Genomic DNA, 18508 nt, shown 5'->3' with positions numbered 1-18508 from the left:
GGTTCTTCAGGGTTGAGGTCATGGTCGCCAGCGTTCTCCAGGAATGAGGTCGTCATGTAGGGATCTTCCAGGGCTGAGAACAGTCTCATGACTTCGTCACCAGGGTTCTTCAGGGTTGAGGACGTCATCGCTAGGACTGGGACGTCGTCCTGTGGGCTTTACAGGGTTGAGGACGTCTTACCTTGGACATTTTAGGGATGAGGACGCTGTCCCAGGGACTTGTTAGGGCTGAAGACGTCTTTCAGATTTTTTTCCAGAGCTGAGAAACATGCCTGGTCCTCTCCACTGCTGAGCACTTCATCCCCGGAACTCTGCTGGGCCGAGAACGTCAGATGGATGGTCATGGTGTCCACTGGGCGGAAGTCCCGTGAGGAGTCGCTGTGTCTGACACCTGTTGCTGGACTGGAACACGATTTTAGCTTTTTTTTCCCCCACCTCATGTACTTAACTGTGTCTGTTTGTATATATCTGCACAGGTTCTAGGCAGGCATGACACGCCTGACCTTAACCATCAACAAAGCTACATTGTGTATACAGGTCTTTGACCTTCTGGTGTAGTTAATGGAATACCCGAGCAACGCATTCCTCACCCTGGTGTCGGGGGCTCCTCCTCCCCCGACACGATGGTCTTGGTACCTGTGTGTGTGTGTGTGTGTGTGTGTGTGTGTGTGTGTGTGTGTGTGTGTGTGTGGTGCATTGCCTGAGTGAAGCATACCTAGCTAGCGGGATGTGAGGGCTCGTCTGCCGTACCCACAGCTCGGTCTGGGACCAGCGTAATTAATGCAGTGACTAAGGCAGGCGTAAGACGAGTTGTGGGGGCTCGTGTGCATTACCGAGCTGCCTGTAGACCCACCTTCCCACCATAACCAGGTCTGGTGGGGTGTACTCTCTATTCATCCACTTGGTATTTTATCTTTTCCCTGTAAGTGGTCCATAACGACGTAGTTAACAGTGATCGTCATTAACAGCTTGTTATTATCACGGGTCGTTCAGATGACTTCATTTTGCTGTACTGGTGGGATTCCACAGTTATCCTGGTGCCATCAACACAGGATGGCACTGGTCTGTGGTTGGTGTTCGTGGTGATGTCTCGTACGTCAATAAGGGTCCAGTGTGACCTTGATGTGAGACATGTACGGTATGTCAATAGGGGACGACCGTGACCTTGGTGTCAGGTATGTCAGCGAGGGGCGACTGTGACCTTGTGTCAGGTATGACAACAGTTGTGGACTGTGACCTTGCGACTGTGACCCCGAGGGGTGACAGATGTCGGCCATTGTCTTGTCAGGCTACAATGGTCCCCTGGTGATGACACACTGCCTCATGTATACTGCACCTACCTCCCCACATGTATACTGTACCTCCCCCCCCACATGTATACTGCACCTCCCTCCCCACCAGTGATGACATACTGCCTCATGTATACTGTACCTCCCTCCCCACATGTATACTGTACCTCCCTCCCCACATGTATACTGCACCTCCCTCCCCACCAGTGATGACATACTGCCTCATGTATACTGTACCTCCCTCCCCACATGTATACTGTACCTCCCCCCCCCCCCACCAGTGCTGGCCCCCAGCACCAGCAGTATACCCTCCCTCCTCACCTGGCTGGCCTCAGGTGTCGTCCTCATTAGGTTTATTAAGGACAGTTGAGCTTCAGACCATCAGTTAACGTCATGCCACGGTCCTCACTGGTTATCTCGCCCTCCTCGCTCGTAGAGGCGATCCTCCACATGTACAGTTGCAGCAGACGGTTGTGTGTTGACACACGCAGCTCAGGATCATCTGTTAAGGCAGTAGCCAGAAGCAGACTCACCAGGGAGCGGTCCTCCGCTCACGGCCACTCGTCCTCTGGCTCCTCCTCCCCGTCAGGCTGTGCACCTGCCGCCCATAGTGCTGTCCCTGTGTCCAGGTCCCAGTCATTGCACACTGGCCAAGCCTCCGGCCATCTTGCCCACGCCAGAAGACGACACAACAATGGTCTCTTGTGGCTGTCAACAAACTTACTACCGCCACAGTTGTCCAGTTTAGCTGCTGTGTTGACCTGATGCAACTTTGGTGCCGTTCATCTGATGCAGTTGTGCCTCTCTGCGACGTGCTCCTGCTGCTGCTGACATCGGCCGCTCGACACCTTCCTCCGGTCACTTGCGGTATTGCCTGGTTGTCTCTCCTCCGTCGGCACGCGCTCAGCTGCCCAGTACGAGTCAAAGACGCTCAGTAGATTTCGTACATGTGAACATTGCTCCGTGTTCCGTGGAAGCCCTTCAAGTGGGCGTCCCATGATCATTGTTCAGTTGTTGTACAGGTGAACATCAGCCACCTGCCTCACCTTGTGTGTGGGACGCCATTCCTCACTGCACGGGTGTGCGTCGCCCTCCCTTCCTTCCTCCCTGCATGGGTGTGGGTCACCCTCCCTCACTGCCTGCATGGGTGTGGGTCACCCTCCCTTCCTTCCTCCCTGCACGGGTGTGGGTCGACCTCCCACCCTCCCTCCCTCCCTCCCTACCAGCACGGGTGTGGGTCGCCATCCCTCCCTCCCTCCCTACCTGCACGGGTGTGGGTCGACCTCCCTCCCTCCCTCCCTCCCTCCCTACCAGCACGGGTGTGGGTCGACCTCCCTCCCTCCCTCCCTACCTGCACGGGTGTGGGTCGCCCTCCGTCCTTCCCTACCTGCACGGGTGTGGCGTGTCCTCCCTGCCTTCCTACCTGTATGGGTGTTGGACTTCTTCCCTCCCTCCCTCCCTGCACGGATGTGGAGTATCCTCCCTCCTTGCACAGGTCACGCCAGCATACCCTCAGAGTCGTAGCCTCGTGCTCGTACCGCCCTGCTCGAGGATGACCTGGTCGTGCAGGTAATGACTTGCTCATCTTTCGTTGGCGCTTATGCTGAGGCCAGTACGGCGCCCCTCAGTCGTGTGTGGCTGCCGGTCGATCGCTGGGACAAACCGACGTCAGGTGATCGTGAGTACACTTGAGTGCACGTGAGGACGGTGTCTGCTGGTAATTATACCGCCACAATTACTGGCAGTGTGATATCCTGGTGTGGTGTGGGTGGGGGAGGAGGAGGCTGGCTCTGGTGTGAACCGGATCCGACACACTGTGTTACCTGCAGGTCACGCGGATCATACTTGTCTTCACTTATTATCTGCCTCTTTGTTTACGTCTTGGTGTTTCCTTACGGCTTTTGGGGTTCCTTAAGTGTGTGTGTGTGTGTGTGTGTGTGTGTTACAGGAAGAAAGTTTTACGTTTGTGTTGCCCCGTCTCTTTACCTTGTTTGTACATACCGTGTCTTCTGTGTGTTTGTACATTGTTCCGCAACACAGGATACCGTTATTTTAAAGTTAAGGGATGAAATTAAACACCAGGATTAAAACTACTTATATTACAAGAAATAAAGAATACAAGACAAAAGAAGCACATTACTGGGGCACAAATATTTACGTTAACACTCAACAGCCCAGGTAAGATTTCAAACCAGGAGATCTCTTTCCTTGACAACAACTCGACTGTAAAAACATGATCCAAAATACATTTATCGGTGGTCAGTTTTATAAGACAAGTTACAGTTCCCTGCTACACTGGGACCCGACACGACACAGTCCAACACCGTATAGTTAGTGACGCGACGCATCATCACTCAGTGATCGTAGTGGCTACGGGGTTGAGACACATGGGAACCCACATTACCTGCTGGGCTGGAGGAACCACGCACGGCCAAGCTGTCGTGTGGGAGGGAGGGGCAGCCAGTCCCACCCTGACCTGTCTCACCTCGACTCTCATTGGAAGAAGTGACCACGAACAGTTAGTCTTGATTGGCCAAAGACGGATTGTCACGCCCTCATCCCGACTGTGAGTGGAGGAGGAAGGCCCACAGTGTCACTCCTGATTGGCTGGAGGTCTACGGCCCAGCCCTGCATCTCGCTGGTGAAACGAAGACACTCGGGAGGTGACCTTTCCCAGGCATGACCTCTTAGCTGACCCCGGCCGTTGGTCGCCGCAGGTGAGGGGAAGATGGCCGGCCTATGTGGCGGGCAGGACGTGAGTGAGGAGGCGGGAGACCCCAGCCCTGCTGGCAAGGTGGCGTGGAAACGACCGAGGAAGACCCCGGGTCACCACGCTCTCATGAACCTATAACATACAACGTAAACATATAACACATTACCTACAACCTAAACCAGGGAACACACATGGTTGTAACAACACACACACACACACACGCACACACACACACAGTAAGGGTGGGTATCAGTAGGGTGGTGAGGTGGGTGGTGGTGGGTCGTAGCTGGACGTCATGTAAGTTAAGTCGACCTGGCAGACCGTGGGGCTGAGGAGACGCTGCCCGCAGGTGGGGCTGGGGGCCGCCATAGGGAGGATAAAGGCGAGAGTGTATTAAATTGGAGACTGAAAGGAGGAGAGTGGGAGTGAGGCCTGGGGGAACTGGATGAATAGTCAGGCTCCGGAGCACGTCTGTGGGAGGGTGCCATCACAATCCTCTCTCTCTCTCTCTCTCTCTCTCTCTCTCTCTCTCTCTCTCTCTCTCTCTCTCTCTCTCTCTCTCTCTCTCTCACACACACACACACACACACACACACACACACACACACACGGCCTGCTGGTTTGAGGAAGACATTCCCCAGGTGTTCGCACACAGCACACGTCCTGGGACCCTGCTGTCATGTCATCTCCTCCCCTTCTGAGCCAGGCAGGGGTGAAGGCCGCCGTGCCCTGTAGTCCTGGGTGACCAGCACGGGCTCCGTACATACTCCTCCTGAACCTTTTAGTTTTTCCCGCCGTGCTGTCCAAGGCGACTGTTATGGCTACAGGCAGTGGGTGGAGGGATTATGGTCTTCGGTGTTTACAGTGTCTTCTGGTAGTGAGGTGATGGTCTGCCTCTATACCACCTCCTCGTGACCCTTCCTCGTCCCCTGCCCACGACCCGCCCCTGTAGAACACTCGCACCCTGACTCTAACACTGTACCTCCCTGGAAGATAAGTGTGTCACTGTTGCAGATATTTTAAATGACGTATAAGTTATGAAGTTATAGTTACCCCAGGCAGGTAGTTAGTTATACAGTACGTAAATGAGTTATCATTATCATCATTATGAAAATATTCTCTCAGTTATTCCACATGATTGAGTTTTGTGCTCTCGTGTTAGTGTATCATACATTACCACCTGGTCATTATTCACAATTTTCTCTCTCCCTTTTTTTTTTTTCTCTCGTATTTTGACGTAATTGGTGGATCTGCGTATTGCATGTCGCAGTGTCACGTAATTTACCATTACATCCTGGACCTCACCCATTATGTCGGCCCCACACACACACACACACACACACACACACACACACTAATATACACACCTGTGTTGTGATTCTGTGTACAACCTGAGGTTGTACGAGCCTCCACGCATGCCAGCCCCACCGTTGACTGCCATACGTCCCTTGAGCACGACGGTGCGACCCTTGAGCACGACGGTACGTCGCTTGAGCACGACGGTACGTCCCTTGAGCACGACGGTACGTCCCTTGAGCACGACGGTACGTCCCTTGAGCACGACGGTACGACCCTTGAGCACGACTGTACGTCCCTTGAGCACGTCGGTGCGACCCTTGAGCACGACGGTACGTCCCTTGAGCACGACGGTGCGACCCTTGAGCACGACGGTACGTCCCTTGAGCACGACGGTACGTCCCTTGAGCACGACGGTACGACCCTTGAGCACGACGGTACGACCCTTGAGCACGACGGTGCGACCCTTGAGCACGACGGTACGACCCTTGAGCACGACGGTACGTCCCTTGAGCACGACGGTACGACCCTTGAGCACGACGGTACGACCCTTGAGCACGACGGTACGTCCCTTGAGCACGACGGTACGACCCTTGAGCACGACGATACGACCCTTGAGCACGACGATACGACCTTTTCAGTTGACCGCATCCTGGTTTCCACACGTTACACTGCTGTTGTAGTGTGGTGTCTGCCGAGGCTGGCACTGCAACGGTAAAGGGTTCTCGAGGCTGGACTAAGGGGTAGGTGTGGAGCAGTGAAGGGTTCTCCAGGCTGGGCTGGGGGAGGTGTGGAGCAGTGAAGGGTTCTCCAGGCTGGGCTGGGGTAGGTGTGGAGCAGTGAAGGGTTCTCGAGGCTGGACTAAGGGGGAGGTGTGGAGCAGTGAAGGGTTCTCCAGGCTGGGCTGGGGGAGGTGTGGAGCAGTGAAGGGTTCTCCAGGCTGGGCTGGGCTGGGGGAGGTGTGGAGCAGTGAAGGGTTCTCCAGGCTGGGCTGGGCTGGGGGAGGTGTGGGGCAGTGAAGGGTTCTCCAGGCTGGGCTGGGGGGGAGGTGTGGAGCAGTGAAGGGTTCTCCAGGCTGGGCTGGGCTGGGGGAGGTGTGGAGCAGTGAAGGGTTCTCCAGGCTGGGCTGGGGGAGGTGTAGAGCAGTGAAGGGTTCTGGAGCCTAGAAGTTGGATCAAGTTTTCCAGTATGACCAGTGAAGGCCTCTCCCTTCTGCGATAGATTCCTGAAATACCATACAACCATAATTACCTAATTACTCTACCATTACGGACGGTAACTACGTGGTACTTAGGGCCATTATGTAGTTAGTTATACCTTACAGAACCACTGAACTATCATGATAGTTAACGACCAGTTAAGACCACATACCTTCCTGTCCAGTCGAAGACCACACCATGGTGGACCATACACATCCCACTCCAGAACAAGACCATACCATGGTGGACCATACACATCCCACTCCAGAACAAGACCACACCATGGTGGACCATACACATCCCACTCCAGAACAAGACCACACCATGGTGGACCATACACATACCACTCCAGAACAAGACCACACCATGGTGGACCATACACATACCCTTCATTAACGAGTCTGGTTAAGTTTTTCATATCATTTTATCAAGTTTTGGTGGAAAATGGAGATCATGGTGCTGGTGTGGGGGATGTGGACAGCTGGAGTCTGGTGTTGACCTGGGAGAACTGACGGTGGTTTGCCGCCTGGAAATAAACGTAATTAATTGATTAGATGATAAATGATGATAATGATAATAGTTATAATACCAATTTAGTAATAATGATATTGATAGTAGTATTGTAATAATAATAATAATAATAATAATAATAATAATAATAATAAGTTATAATTGTAATAATAATAATTTTGATGATAATAGTAATAATAATAATAATACTAATAATGATATTATTATTATTAGTAGTAGTAGTATTATTGATAATAATGATAATGATAATGATATAGATAACAACCGTGTTTATTAAGCCAGGCAGCCATTCAGCTGAAAATACATGTTGTGGTGAGGGAGGGAGGAGGTTGGGTCATAATGATAACAAGTGGGGCAGGTTATTGTGAGGGTAAATAACAAAGTGACACTTGCTACAGTTACACAACATTTCTTAGTTTTGTAAGAAGAAAAAAAATGAATTAATCTTAGAAGGTGAATATACTGTTGAGGTGAATTTGTTTTGAAGTTGAATTTATTTTTAAGGTGAATTTATTCCTAAGGTGAATTTATATTTTAGGTGAATTTATCTTTAAGTCGAATTTATTTTTAAGGTGAATTTATTCTTAAGGTTAATTTATATTTAAGTTGAATTTATTTTTAAGTTGAATTTATTTTTAAGGTGAATTTATTCTTAAGGTGAATTTATATTTCAGGTGAATTTATCTTTAAGTTGAATTTATTTTTAAGGTGAATTTATTTTCAAGGTGAATTTATTCTTAAGGTGAATTTATATTTCAGGTGAATTTATTTTTAAGTTGAATTTATTTTTACGGTGAATTTATTCTTAAGGTGAATTTCTTTTTAAGACATTTTTTCTTGTGTTAGTTCTTCACTTAAACTTCATTTTTGGTTCAGGAGGCCGGCCATGTGTAGGTTACCCTCATGTATTACTAGCTTCCAATCAAGAGTTGAGGTAATTGTCAGTGTATAAATCCGTAATGTTTATGTCAACATAGATCGAGGCTGAAAAGCCGTAAAAGTTAACAAGATTCTGTATCTCTCGTTTTCCTTAATTACCAATTTGTCCTTCACAAGCCCAAATCATTTACCTGGCGAATGCCTGTTTAATTGGCTGCCCGAATTACATACCTATTTATATACGTTTTCCTGAGGAATTTTTGGACAAGTATTTATAACAGAGAATTGTTATTGGTCGATGTCAGACTCATCTCCTGTGTTGCACGGCCAGCTGGTCCACGACTAGCCACCTGGTGTCCAGCTGGTGCACTCCTGGTTGTATTGGCACAGGTCACACCAGCTGGTGCACTCCTGGCTGTACTGGCACAGGTCACACCAGCTGGTGCACTCCTGGCTGTGTACTGGCACAGGTCACACCAGCTGGTGCACTCCTGGCTGTGTACTGACTCAGGTCACACCAGCTGGTGCACTCCTGGCTGTGTACTGACTCAGGTCACACCAGCTGGTGCACTCCTGGCTGTGTACTGACTCAGGTCACACCAGCTGGTACACCTGGCTGTGTACTGACACAGGTCACACCAGCTGGTGCACTCCTGGCTGTGTACTGACTCAGGTCACACCAGCTGGTACACCTGGCTGTGTTCTGACACAGGTCACACCAGCTGGTACACTCCTGGCTGTGTACTGACACAGGTCACACCAGCTGGTACACTCCTGGCTGTGTAGTGACACAGGTCACACCAGCTGGTACACTCCTGGCTGTGTACTGACACAGGTCATCGACCCGTGGTGTGTATACATTTATCTATCTATCTATCGACATATTTCTCAGAGCCTCGGAGCCGCGTGAGGTTATAGTCCAAGCTGCTCCCACTGAGATGAGGCTGGCACACAGATCACAACACCAGTGTGTGTGTGTGTGTGTGTGTGTGTGTGTGTGTGTGTGTGTTATCCTCCGTGTGACCGAGGCAGCCAGGCGCCCTACCCAGGGGTCGAATGTCACCCGTGGTGTACATGAGAAAAAATGAGGAACCCCGTGCCATAGTCCAGGAACCCCGTGCCATAGTCCAGGACACCCCTCCCCGTGCCATAGACCAGAACCCCCCCCCCCCGTGCCATAGACCAGGAACCCAGTGCCATAGACCAGGAACCCTGTGCCATAGACCAGGAACCCCCCCCCCCGTGCCATAGACCAGGAACCCCGTGCCATAGACCAGGAACCCCCCCCCCGTGCCATAGACCAGGAACCCTGTGCCATAGACCAGGAACCCCGTGCCATAGACCAGGAACCCCGTGCCATAGACCAGGAACCGTGTGCCATAGACCAGGAACCCCGTGCCATAGACCAGGAACCCTGTACCATAGACCAGGAACCCCGTGCCATAGACCAGGAACCCCCCCCCCCCCGTGCCATAGACCAGGAACCCCCCCCCCGTGCTATAGTCCAGGAACCCCGTGCCATAGTCCAGGAACCCCGTGCCATAGTCCAGGACCCCCCTCCCCGTGCCATAGACCAGGAACCCCCCCCCCCGTGCCATAGACCAGGAACCCAGTGCCATAGACCAGGAACCCTGTGCCATAGACCAGGAACCCCCCCCCCGTGCCATAGACCAGGAACCCCGTGCCATAGACCAGGAACCCCCCCCCCCGTGCCATAGACCAGGAACCCTGTGCCATAGACCAGGAACCCCGTGCCATAGACCAGGAACCCCGTGCCATAGACCAGGAACCCGTGTGCCATAGACCAGGAACCCCGTGCCATAGACCAGGAACCCCCCCCCCCCGTGCCATAGACCAGGAACCCTGTACCATAGACCAGGAACCCCGTGCCATAGACCAGGAACCCCCCCCCGTGCCATAGACCAGGAACCCCGTGCCATAGACCAGGAACCCCGTGCCATAGACCAGGAACCCCCCCCCCCCGTGCCATAGACCAGGAACCCCGTGCCATAGACCAGGAACCCCGTGCCATAGACCAGGAACCCTGTGCCATAGACCAGGAACCCCGTGCCATAGACCAGGAACCCCCCCCCCGTGCCATAGACCAGGAACCCCGTGCCATAGACCAGGAACCCCCCCCCCGTGCCATAGACCAGGAACCCTGTACCATAGACCAGGAACCCCGTGCCATAGACCAGGAACCCCGCCCCCCGTGCCATAGACCAGGAACCCCGTGCCATAGACCAGGAACCCCCCCCCCCGTGCCATAGACCAGGAACCCCGTGCCATAGACCAGAACCCCGTGCCATAGACCAGGAACCCTGTGCATAGACCAGGAACCCCGTGCCATAGACCAGGAACCCCGTGCCATAGACCAGGAACCCTGTGCCATAGACCAGGAACCCCCCCCCCGTGCCATAGACCAGGAACCCCCCCCCCCGTGCCATAGACCAGGAACCCCCCCCCCCGTGCCATAGACCAGGAACCCCGTGCCATAGACCAGGAACCCTGTACCATAGACCAGGAACCCCGTGCCATAGACCAGGAACCCGCCCCCCGTGCCATAGACCAGGAACCCCGTGCCATAGACCAGGAACCCCCCCCCCCGTGCCATAGACCAGGAACCCCGTGCCATAGACCAGGAACCCCGTGCCATAGACCAGGAACCCTGTGCCATAGACCAGGAACCCCGTGCCATAGACCAGGAACCCCGTGCCATAGACCAGGAACCCTGTGCCATAGACCAGGAACCCCCCCCCCCGTGCCATAGACCAGGAACCCCCCCCCCCCCGTGCCATAGACCAGGAACCCCGTGCCATACACCAGGAACCCCGTGCCATAGACCAGGAACCCCCCCCCCCGTGCCATACACCAGGAACCCTGTGCCATAGACCAGGAACCCCGTGCCATAGACCAGGAACCCCCCCCCCCCCGTGCCATAGACCAGGAACCCCGTGCCATAGACCAGGAACCCCCCCCCCGTGCCATAGACCAGGAACCCCGTGCCATAGACCAGGAACCCCGTGCCATAGACCAGGACTCCCCCCCGTGCCATAGACCAGGAACCCCGTGCCATAGACCAGGAACCCCCCCCCCCCCGTGCCATAGACCAGGAACCCCGTGCCATAGACCAGGAACCCTCAGTCATGAAATGTGAACTCTGGCGTCTTAACTGAGTAAAACCTGTGTGATGTGATGTTGCTGGTGTACGACCAGTGCTGCCAGCACGACCAGTGTACGACCAGTGCTGCCAGCACGACCAGTGTACGACCAGTGCTGCCAGCACGACCAGTGTACGACCAGTGCTGCCAGCACGACCAGTGTACGACCAGTGCTGCCAGCACGACCAGTGTACGTCCTGTGGCAATGCTGTAGTGCACGTGTGTCATGTTACCACCCAGTTATTTACGGTGTAGTTCAGGAGGCCCGTGGGTACTGAATGATATGGTATACAGGAGGTAATGTGTTATATACATGACCAAAACTTTCACCATCTGGGTTTGCAAAGACAACGCATTTCAGTGAGAGTATGGGTAAAGAGCACATATCTGGGGGTAGGTAGGTGGGTGGAGGCCAGCACAGAGCGTACAGTGGGTACAGTACATGGTCATAGGAGGGTGAGAGGTGGGTCCTAGTGGGGCCCAGGGATCCAGAGGGCCCACGTCTCATCAAGGAAGGTGAGAGGGACTCTGGTATATCAGATACACAATACATAATCACCGGATGCTGAGTGATGATAAAGGTAGCTTAGGTAACAAATGAAGTTAAATGGTTTATGGTGTTTGTGTGATCCACGTTGATACAGAAGATCCATATAGGGAGTATCAGGGCCCACATATGTGGGTACGAGCACAGTCATTACGGTGACCACTGAGGACGCATTACGTTACATATACAACGTACGATCTTACGTAATGTGGGAAATATAATACAGACACAAGCAGGTTACATAGCGATGAGTATCAGTGTGTGTGTGTGTGTGTGTGTGTGTGTGTGTGTGTGTGTGTGTGTGTGTGTGGCACAGGACACAGTGTACAGTTTAGTGTACGTTTGTTAACTCTGATAGTAACCCAAACGGATACATTTTATACAGAACATGTGGTTACCATGATTACGTCAGATGTTTACACAGCTCAGGGCATGGCAAATATTGGATATAGTGTATGACTATCTCCATTGATATTGCTCTCAATATTGAAGTCATTATCTTGTCGTAACTGTGCACTCTGATATATGAAACCAAATATAATGGGACATTCACTAGTGTGAGTTCATCACTTGGAATGTGCAGGATCGTAGTTTCTTACGACTTGCCTGCACCTGCATGTATCGTAAGCGTGTTCTGGCTGTTACAACACCACATCCATGATATTGTTGTTTCTATAATCTGATGATATAATGGTACATGATAATACGACTACCTGGTGTTTCCACAACTCCTCAGAGCTCTCCCTAGCAGGCAGATGCAGTGTGGTGAGCGAGGACCATGCCTTTAGTTAGACCAGGTCTGGTGTGGCGGCCCGAGAGCATACAGTCATGTTTAGCGAGATTATCCACATGGGTCATGACCCGTATGTCCGACATGTGAAGGTGGGGATTACCTGTGTAGACCACTGGTACAAGCTTCGGTAAGCAGGGAGTGAGTGACTGATGGAACAGTTTCCAGCAAGGCACGCTTTTCTGAGAGTGGTCCAGGAGCTGGTGGCTCGGGGTTAGAGAGGATTACAACATGAAGTGGGAATTAGACGAGCTCACGTAGTGTCTTGAGAATGCGCTGAGGTTCTTAGTGGGTAGAGGTGGACCCAGGGGTAACCTCGTCTTGCTGAGAGTGAATGAGGTTGTTCTTTGCAATGTATAGCATAAGCTGTACCGGCTTTACCATCTTCCCATGAGGATCCATCAGTATGGATAGCACTGTATTGCCAGATATGTAAGGTGCAGGAGACTTCCCATGGCTGCTGGCCTCCACCTTGGTGTGTGTCCTCGGAGGTCCTACCTGACCTGCGGCTCCCAGAGGCCGGGTCTAGTGCGAGCGATCTCCTCTTCAACCACTGTCGGTACCTCAACACCTCTCTCTCACATGGACCAGTTCCTAGGAAACCCCCTCAGTACAACACATAATAAGAGTAAGGTACCATGATGACGTGGCTACCTAAATGCAGTGGGATCTGCGCATGTTGGTCAGCTTCTTAATGAGTCTACACGTACGTGTTGGTCAAGAAACGTAGCCCGTGCGGAGCTGACCCGCCCTAAGTACCTTTCACAATATGTCTCAGTTTTTTGTGTAAAGATATTTTTACGTTGACGTTCGATGTGTACGTCATAAAATCTGAGTTCGGGTTATGACTGTGCCACGTCCGGGTCTTGGTTAGATAACAAGGCTGGAGATCTCGTGGGTGAGCGTGCACAGCAGTCCCAAGGTGCACCATACTTTACTAGGGATTGGAGAAAATGTCTTCCTCTTTGTTAAAGTTCATTTAAATTCCGTAGTAAAAACTTTTTGTAGCAGTCGAGAATGTCGACTACACTTTTGCAGAAATTAAACTTCGTAAGAAAATAACTGTAGGATGATTTTGTAGGCTTCCCCTCCCCGCACAGACACACCAGAAGAAAGATTGTATGATCAGTTGGCAGGACTTTGTAATGAACAACATTGTATCAGAGTAGGAGACTTTAACATACCGGTGTCTAAATGGGGAGAATCACTTTATGATAGGACGTGAACTCTACCTAAATCTACTTGATAGTGACCTGTGACCTGATCCAGTTACTTGCTACGAAAATATAGTAGATTTAGTTCTACTTACGAGTGAGGATCTCGTTGATAAAGTTGAATTTCGAGAAAAGTTTGGTACAAGTGATCACCGACAAATTACTCTTCAGGTCACTTTCAACATTACATGTAATGTTGGTCAACATGACCGACAGTCGCGAAAAAAAGATTACGTGTTTTTAAACTTGTAAAATATAATGATCTCATTGCTCTCGACAGGCAAACTTGGGATGAAATGGTCAATGAAAATGACGTGAACGTAGCTTGGAAAAGCACCAGTAGATGGAATATATGTACCAGTGGGAAGTAGACGGTCACTATCTAAACCGAAGCTAAGGTGGTGGTGGAACTGTGAAATAAACAAGTGCCTCTTGTCTGAGAAAGTGGCTCATAGACTCAAAGAGACCAGTAACCGTCAAACTTGGGCAAATATGTAAATTTGCGCAGAGAAAGCAAAGAGAGTTATACGTCAATATGAAGCGTATACTGCTAGAAATAGCAAAAGAAAGCCTAAGGAGTTTTACAGTTATGTTAGAAGCAAGAGTCACTACTCAATCAATTGTTACATTAATTACGCAATACCGTGACTTGGTTCTAGACAACGAAGCCACGGCAAAAATCTCAAGTGACTTTTTTGTATCTGTATTTACAATCAAAGACACGACCCATGTCTCAAATCCAGTTTCTTGTATTGAAAAGGAGAACGTTCTTCAACAAACTGGCGTAAAAAGCTAAAGACGTATTATCAGCAATAAAAGGAATGAAAGTAAATAAAACGGCAGATTATGATAAGTTTTATCCGAGAACAATGAAAGAGGCGAAAAATGAGATAGCTGATACCTTAACTGCCCTTTACAATAAGTCACTTGCTACGGGAAAGGTTCCAGATGAATGGAAGTTTGCCAGTGTAACACAGATATTCAAAAAAGGCAGTATGTCACTCCGGAAATTATTGTTTAATCAACGTAACGTCTGTAGTTGGAAAACTTATGGAGATCTGCATTCGAGACACAAAGCATTTAGAGGATCGCCAGTTATTAAACGATTTTCAGCCTGGTTTTCGACGACATCGGTCATGTCTGACAAATCTGCATAATGCTTTTATGATATAATCAACATGTATGACGAAAGTAAAGCTGTTGATGTTATCTAAGCCAGACTTTCATAAAGCTTTCGATAAGGTTCAGCAACAAAGGTTACTAGCAAAAATTTGGTCACATGGCATTGATGGGGTTGTTCTTGGTAGGATAAGAAATTGGTTGCGTGGCCGTAAACAGCGTTGTAATTAATAGTCAAGCCTCATAATGGTTAGATGTAACAAGTGGAGTGCCGCAAGGATCAGTCTTGGGACCGGTTCTGTTTCTCATATATATATCAGTTATCCTGATAGTGGGTTTCATTGCAAAATATCAAAATTCGCTGATGATATTAAACTGGGAAGTGAATCTGTAATTGAACTTGAACGCCTACAGCTTCAAAGTGACATAGACAAAGTGACAGACTGGACTCAGGTGGCAAATGAATTTTCATATAGAAAAATGCAAAGTTTTACATATCGGTAACGAAAAAGAAAAGGCAAACTACAGTGTGAATTGTGTTGAACTGCAAAAGGTAAATGAGGGAAAAGACTTGGATGTAATAATCTCTGGTGACCTAAAACCAAGTAGGCAGTGCACAGAAGCTGTGAAAAGAGCGAAAAAATTCTTGGATTCATAAGTAGAGCCTTCGAATTTAAGTCCCGAGGAATTATCCTTACTATTACGATTCAGTTTTGGTCACTCTACCTCAGTCTACCCCAAGGAAGACGTAGATAGAATGGAGAGAGGCAGCGTCCAGCTCCAAGATGATTCACGGACTGAGAAGCAAATCTTATGATGGCCGATTAAACGACTTGAATCTATTTATCTTAGAAAAGAGGAGGTTAAGAGGTGATCAAATACAAGTATTCAAAATGATCAAAGGCTCTTAGGATGTTAATCTATCGAGCTACTTAAGATTTGATTCGTCTGATTTCGCATGTAGTGATGCATACAAACTCGTGGGCAGACAATTTACCTTAATGAGCCTGTTAGAGTGGTTGAAAGCAGAACTGTAGATATGTTCAAGAATAAGACTTGATCAATAGTTCGCTTCAAGTCCACGACTTTCATTAGCTGCACCATGACAAGTTGCAGGTTACTTTCATTCCGCTGTATGTCTTCTGGTTTATACCAAAGGCATCCGGGACTCAGTGATGCGTTGCTGTGTGAATTCCTTTGTATTCCTCTGTAATTATTAACCAGCCGGTACTTCCTGTTGAACGACCGGCACATCCGGTCTCCCGCGGCCACATAGTGGATACTGCACACATCATCCTCTGCGACACTGAGTACTGCACATATGTACTCATGCGACACTGAGTACTGCACATATGTACTCATGCGACACTGAGTACTGCACATATGTACTCATGCGACACTGTGTACTGCACATATGTACTCATGCGACACTGCGTTCAACACATATGTACTCCTGGGACACTGGGCATTGCCCATATGTACTCCTGAGACACTGAGTACTGCAAATATGTACTATTGGGACATTGAGTATGATATCATAACTCTAAGCAATAATCCCAGAAATATCCTGCAGGTATGTACCACAGTGGGGCAGGTGTGTACCACAGTGGGGCAGGTATGTACCACAGTGGGGCAGGTATGTACCACAGTGGGGCAGGTGTGTACCACAGTGGGGCAGGTATGTACCACAGTGGGGCAGGTGTGATGACGCCTCGTGTTGGGTACTGTTGTCTGTGTCTTCACTTCCTCTATCATGGAGATCACTGGTCATCTTGGTAACTTGGTGTACATCTGCATTTAATTTCCCCATGTCCTCTCGTGCTTGAATTTTTCTTACAAATTTTCCTTACGTATTTCTCGCATCATCTGTAGTGGATGATATGAAACTATGGCTCGGGTTTGGTCAGATGTCTTCAGATGTGAGAATGATCGGTGGTGGAGGCGAGAACACAGTTGCGTGGGCACCTGACCCTCCACACTACACAGACACTGGAAATAACCGGATCTACAACTACGTGTTGTGATCACAACTACGTGTTGTGATCTCTCGGTTAAGAAGGAGTTGTATATCCAGCTCCCATTATATTTTCCCCCTGTTATTCCCATCTTAGGTATTTTGAGATGTATGACACCCTGGTCACAAAGACGTGGGCAGAATATATATGTATACATCATCATTTTCTCTGTTCTCGTGTGTCGCTGTAGTTGTGACCCCAGTGGTCATGCAGACGAGTGAGGCAGGATCATCCCGCCCTGTTGTTCCAGGTCATGTACAGGATTCAAGTGTACAAAGTCAGCAAATTTATATACCGCGTGATGCCATAGTTACTGACTTTTTTTTGTAATTGTTTCGTTTGCTCTATTTTAAGCCCAGAAATTCTTTACACGAAGAGAAAATAACATACAGATAGGTTATCATGACCGTGGGGTCATCATGGTCTCGGGGTCATCATGACCTTGGGGTCATCATGGTCTTGTGGTCATCATGACCTTGGGGTCATCATGGTCTTGTGGTCATCATGACCTTGAGGTCATCATGGTCTTGTGGTCATCATGACCTTGGGGTTATCATGACCATGGGGTCATCATGAGCAACACTATGAAGTGGTCTACACCAAGTGGAGGTGCCACTGGAACAGCAGAGTGTTAGGACTGAGTACAAGAAGCTCCCACTAGTGCACACAGGATACCATACTGACCCACTGTAACTCACTAGTAACACAACATCTTAATTTGGCGGTACAGTTCAGGGCGCCAGAGGTGGTGGTACAGTTCAGGGCGCCACAGCTGGTGGTACAGTTCAGGGCGCCACAGCTGGTGGTACAGTTCAGGGCGCCACAGCTGGTGGTACAGTTCAGGGCGCCACAGCTGGTGGTACAGTTCAGGGCGCCACAGCTGGTGGTACAGTTCAGGGCGCCACAGCTGGTGGTACAGTTCAGGGCGCCACAGCTGGCGGTACAGTTCAGGGCGCCAGAGGTGGTGGTACAGTTCAGGGCGCCAGAGGTGGTGGTACAGTTCAGGGCGCCACAGCTGGTGGTACAGTTCAGGGCGCCACAGCTGGCGGTACAGTTCAGGGCGCCACAGCTGGTGGTACAGTTCAGAGCGCCACAGCTGGTGGTACAGTTCAGGGCGCCACAGCTGGTGGTACAGTTCAGGGCGCCACAGCTGGTGGTACAGTTCAGGGCGCCACAGCTGGCGGTACAGTTCAGGGCGCCACAGCTGGTGGTACAGTTCAGAGCGCCACAGCTGGTGGTACAGTTCAGGGCGCCACAGCTGGCGGTACAGTTCAGGGCGCCACAGCTGGTGGTACAGTTCAGAGCGCCACAGCTGGCGGTACAGTTCAGAGCGCCACAGCTGGCGGTACAGTTCAGGGCGCCACAGCTGGTGGTACAGTTCAGGGCGCCACAGCTAGCTGTACAGTGGTGAGAGCACATAAAAAGGTAGGAGTAATATTAGCATCAAGCGACAGGTCCCGTGGGAGGAATTAATCAAGGAACGTACACTGCTGTAGCCAGCCAGGGAAGTGAGGGAATGTTGTGTACATATCAGATGTGAAACGATCGTTTTGTATCCTGTTACAAGGATACAGGGATCCTGTAACGCCAGACTGTAGACCACAAACTTTAGATTTTATAACGATAAATGGAAATATATCAATACAGAGACTGCTAATGACGGTTGGAAGCAGACAGTGGCTGGCGTTATGCACACTATACAGTAAGACACACTTTCACGAACATGTTACATACGTAGGAAATGTTTGCCCTGGC

The 18508-nt window shown here is 50.2% G+C and overlaps 1 protein-coding gene across 1 annotated transcript; it reads left to right on the top strand.

Annotated features, from left to right (window-relative positions):
* Nucleotides 1-12464: 12464 nt before the first annotated feature.
* LOC139749705 (uncharacterized) lies at nucleotides 12465-18226 on the top strand. The gene is made up of 3 exons (XM_071663858.1): nucleotides 12465-12535; nucleotides 13900-13958; nucleotides 17484-18226. Exons 1-3 carry the CDS (start codon nucleotides 12465-12467, stop codon nucleotides 18224-18226), a joined length of 873 nt encoding a protein of 290 aa, XP_071519959.1.
* Nucleotides 18227-18508: the final 282 nt, after the last annotated feature.

The sequence above is a fragment of the Panulirus ornatus genome, chromosome 8 (assembly GCF_036320965.1).
Source record: "Panulirus ornatus isolate Po-2019 chromosome 8, ASM3632096v1, whole genome shotgun sequence".
Lineage (NCBI taxonomy): Eukaryota > Metazoa > Arthropoda > Malacostraca > Decapoda > Palinuridae > Panulirus > Panulirus ornatus.
Note: the sequence above shows the minus strand (reverse complement) of the source record. Positions and strands in the feature narration are given on the sequence as shown.

Excerpts from the sequence above, each read along its gene's own strand:
- LOC139749705 (XM_071663858.1), top strand. The coding sequence starts at position 12,465 with ATGGGTCATGACCCGTATGTCCGACATGTGAAGGTGGGGATTACCTGT. Across the intron at positions 12,536-13,899 it reads GACCACTGGTACAAGCTTCG|GCAAACTTGGGATGAAATGG; the intron begins GTAAGCAGGGAG and ends TGCTCTCGACAG. Across the intron at positions 13,959-17,483 it reads CGTAGCTTGGAAAAGCACCA|TTCAGGGCGCCAGAGGTGGT; the intron begins GTAGATGGAATA and ends TTGGCGGTACAG.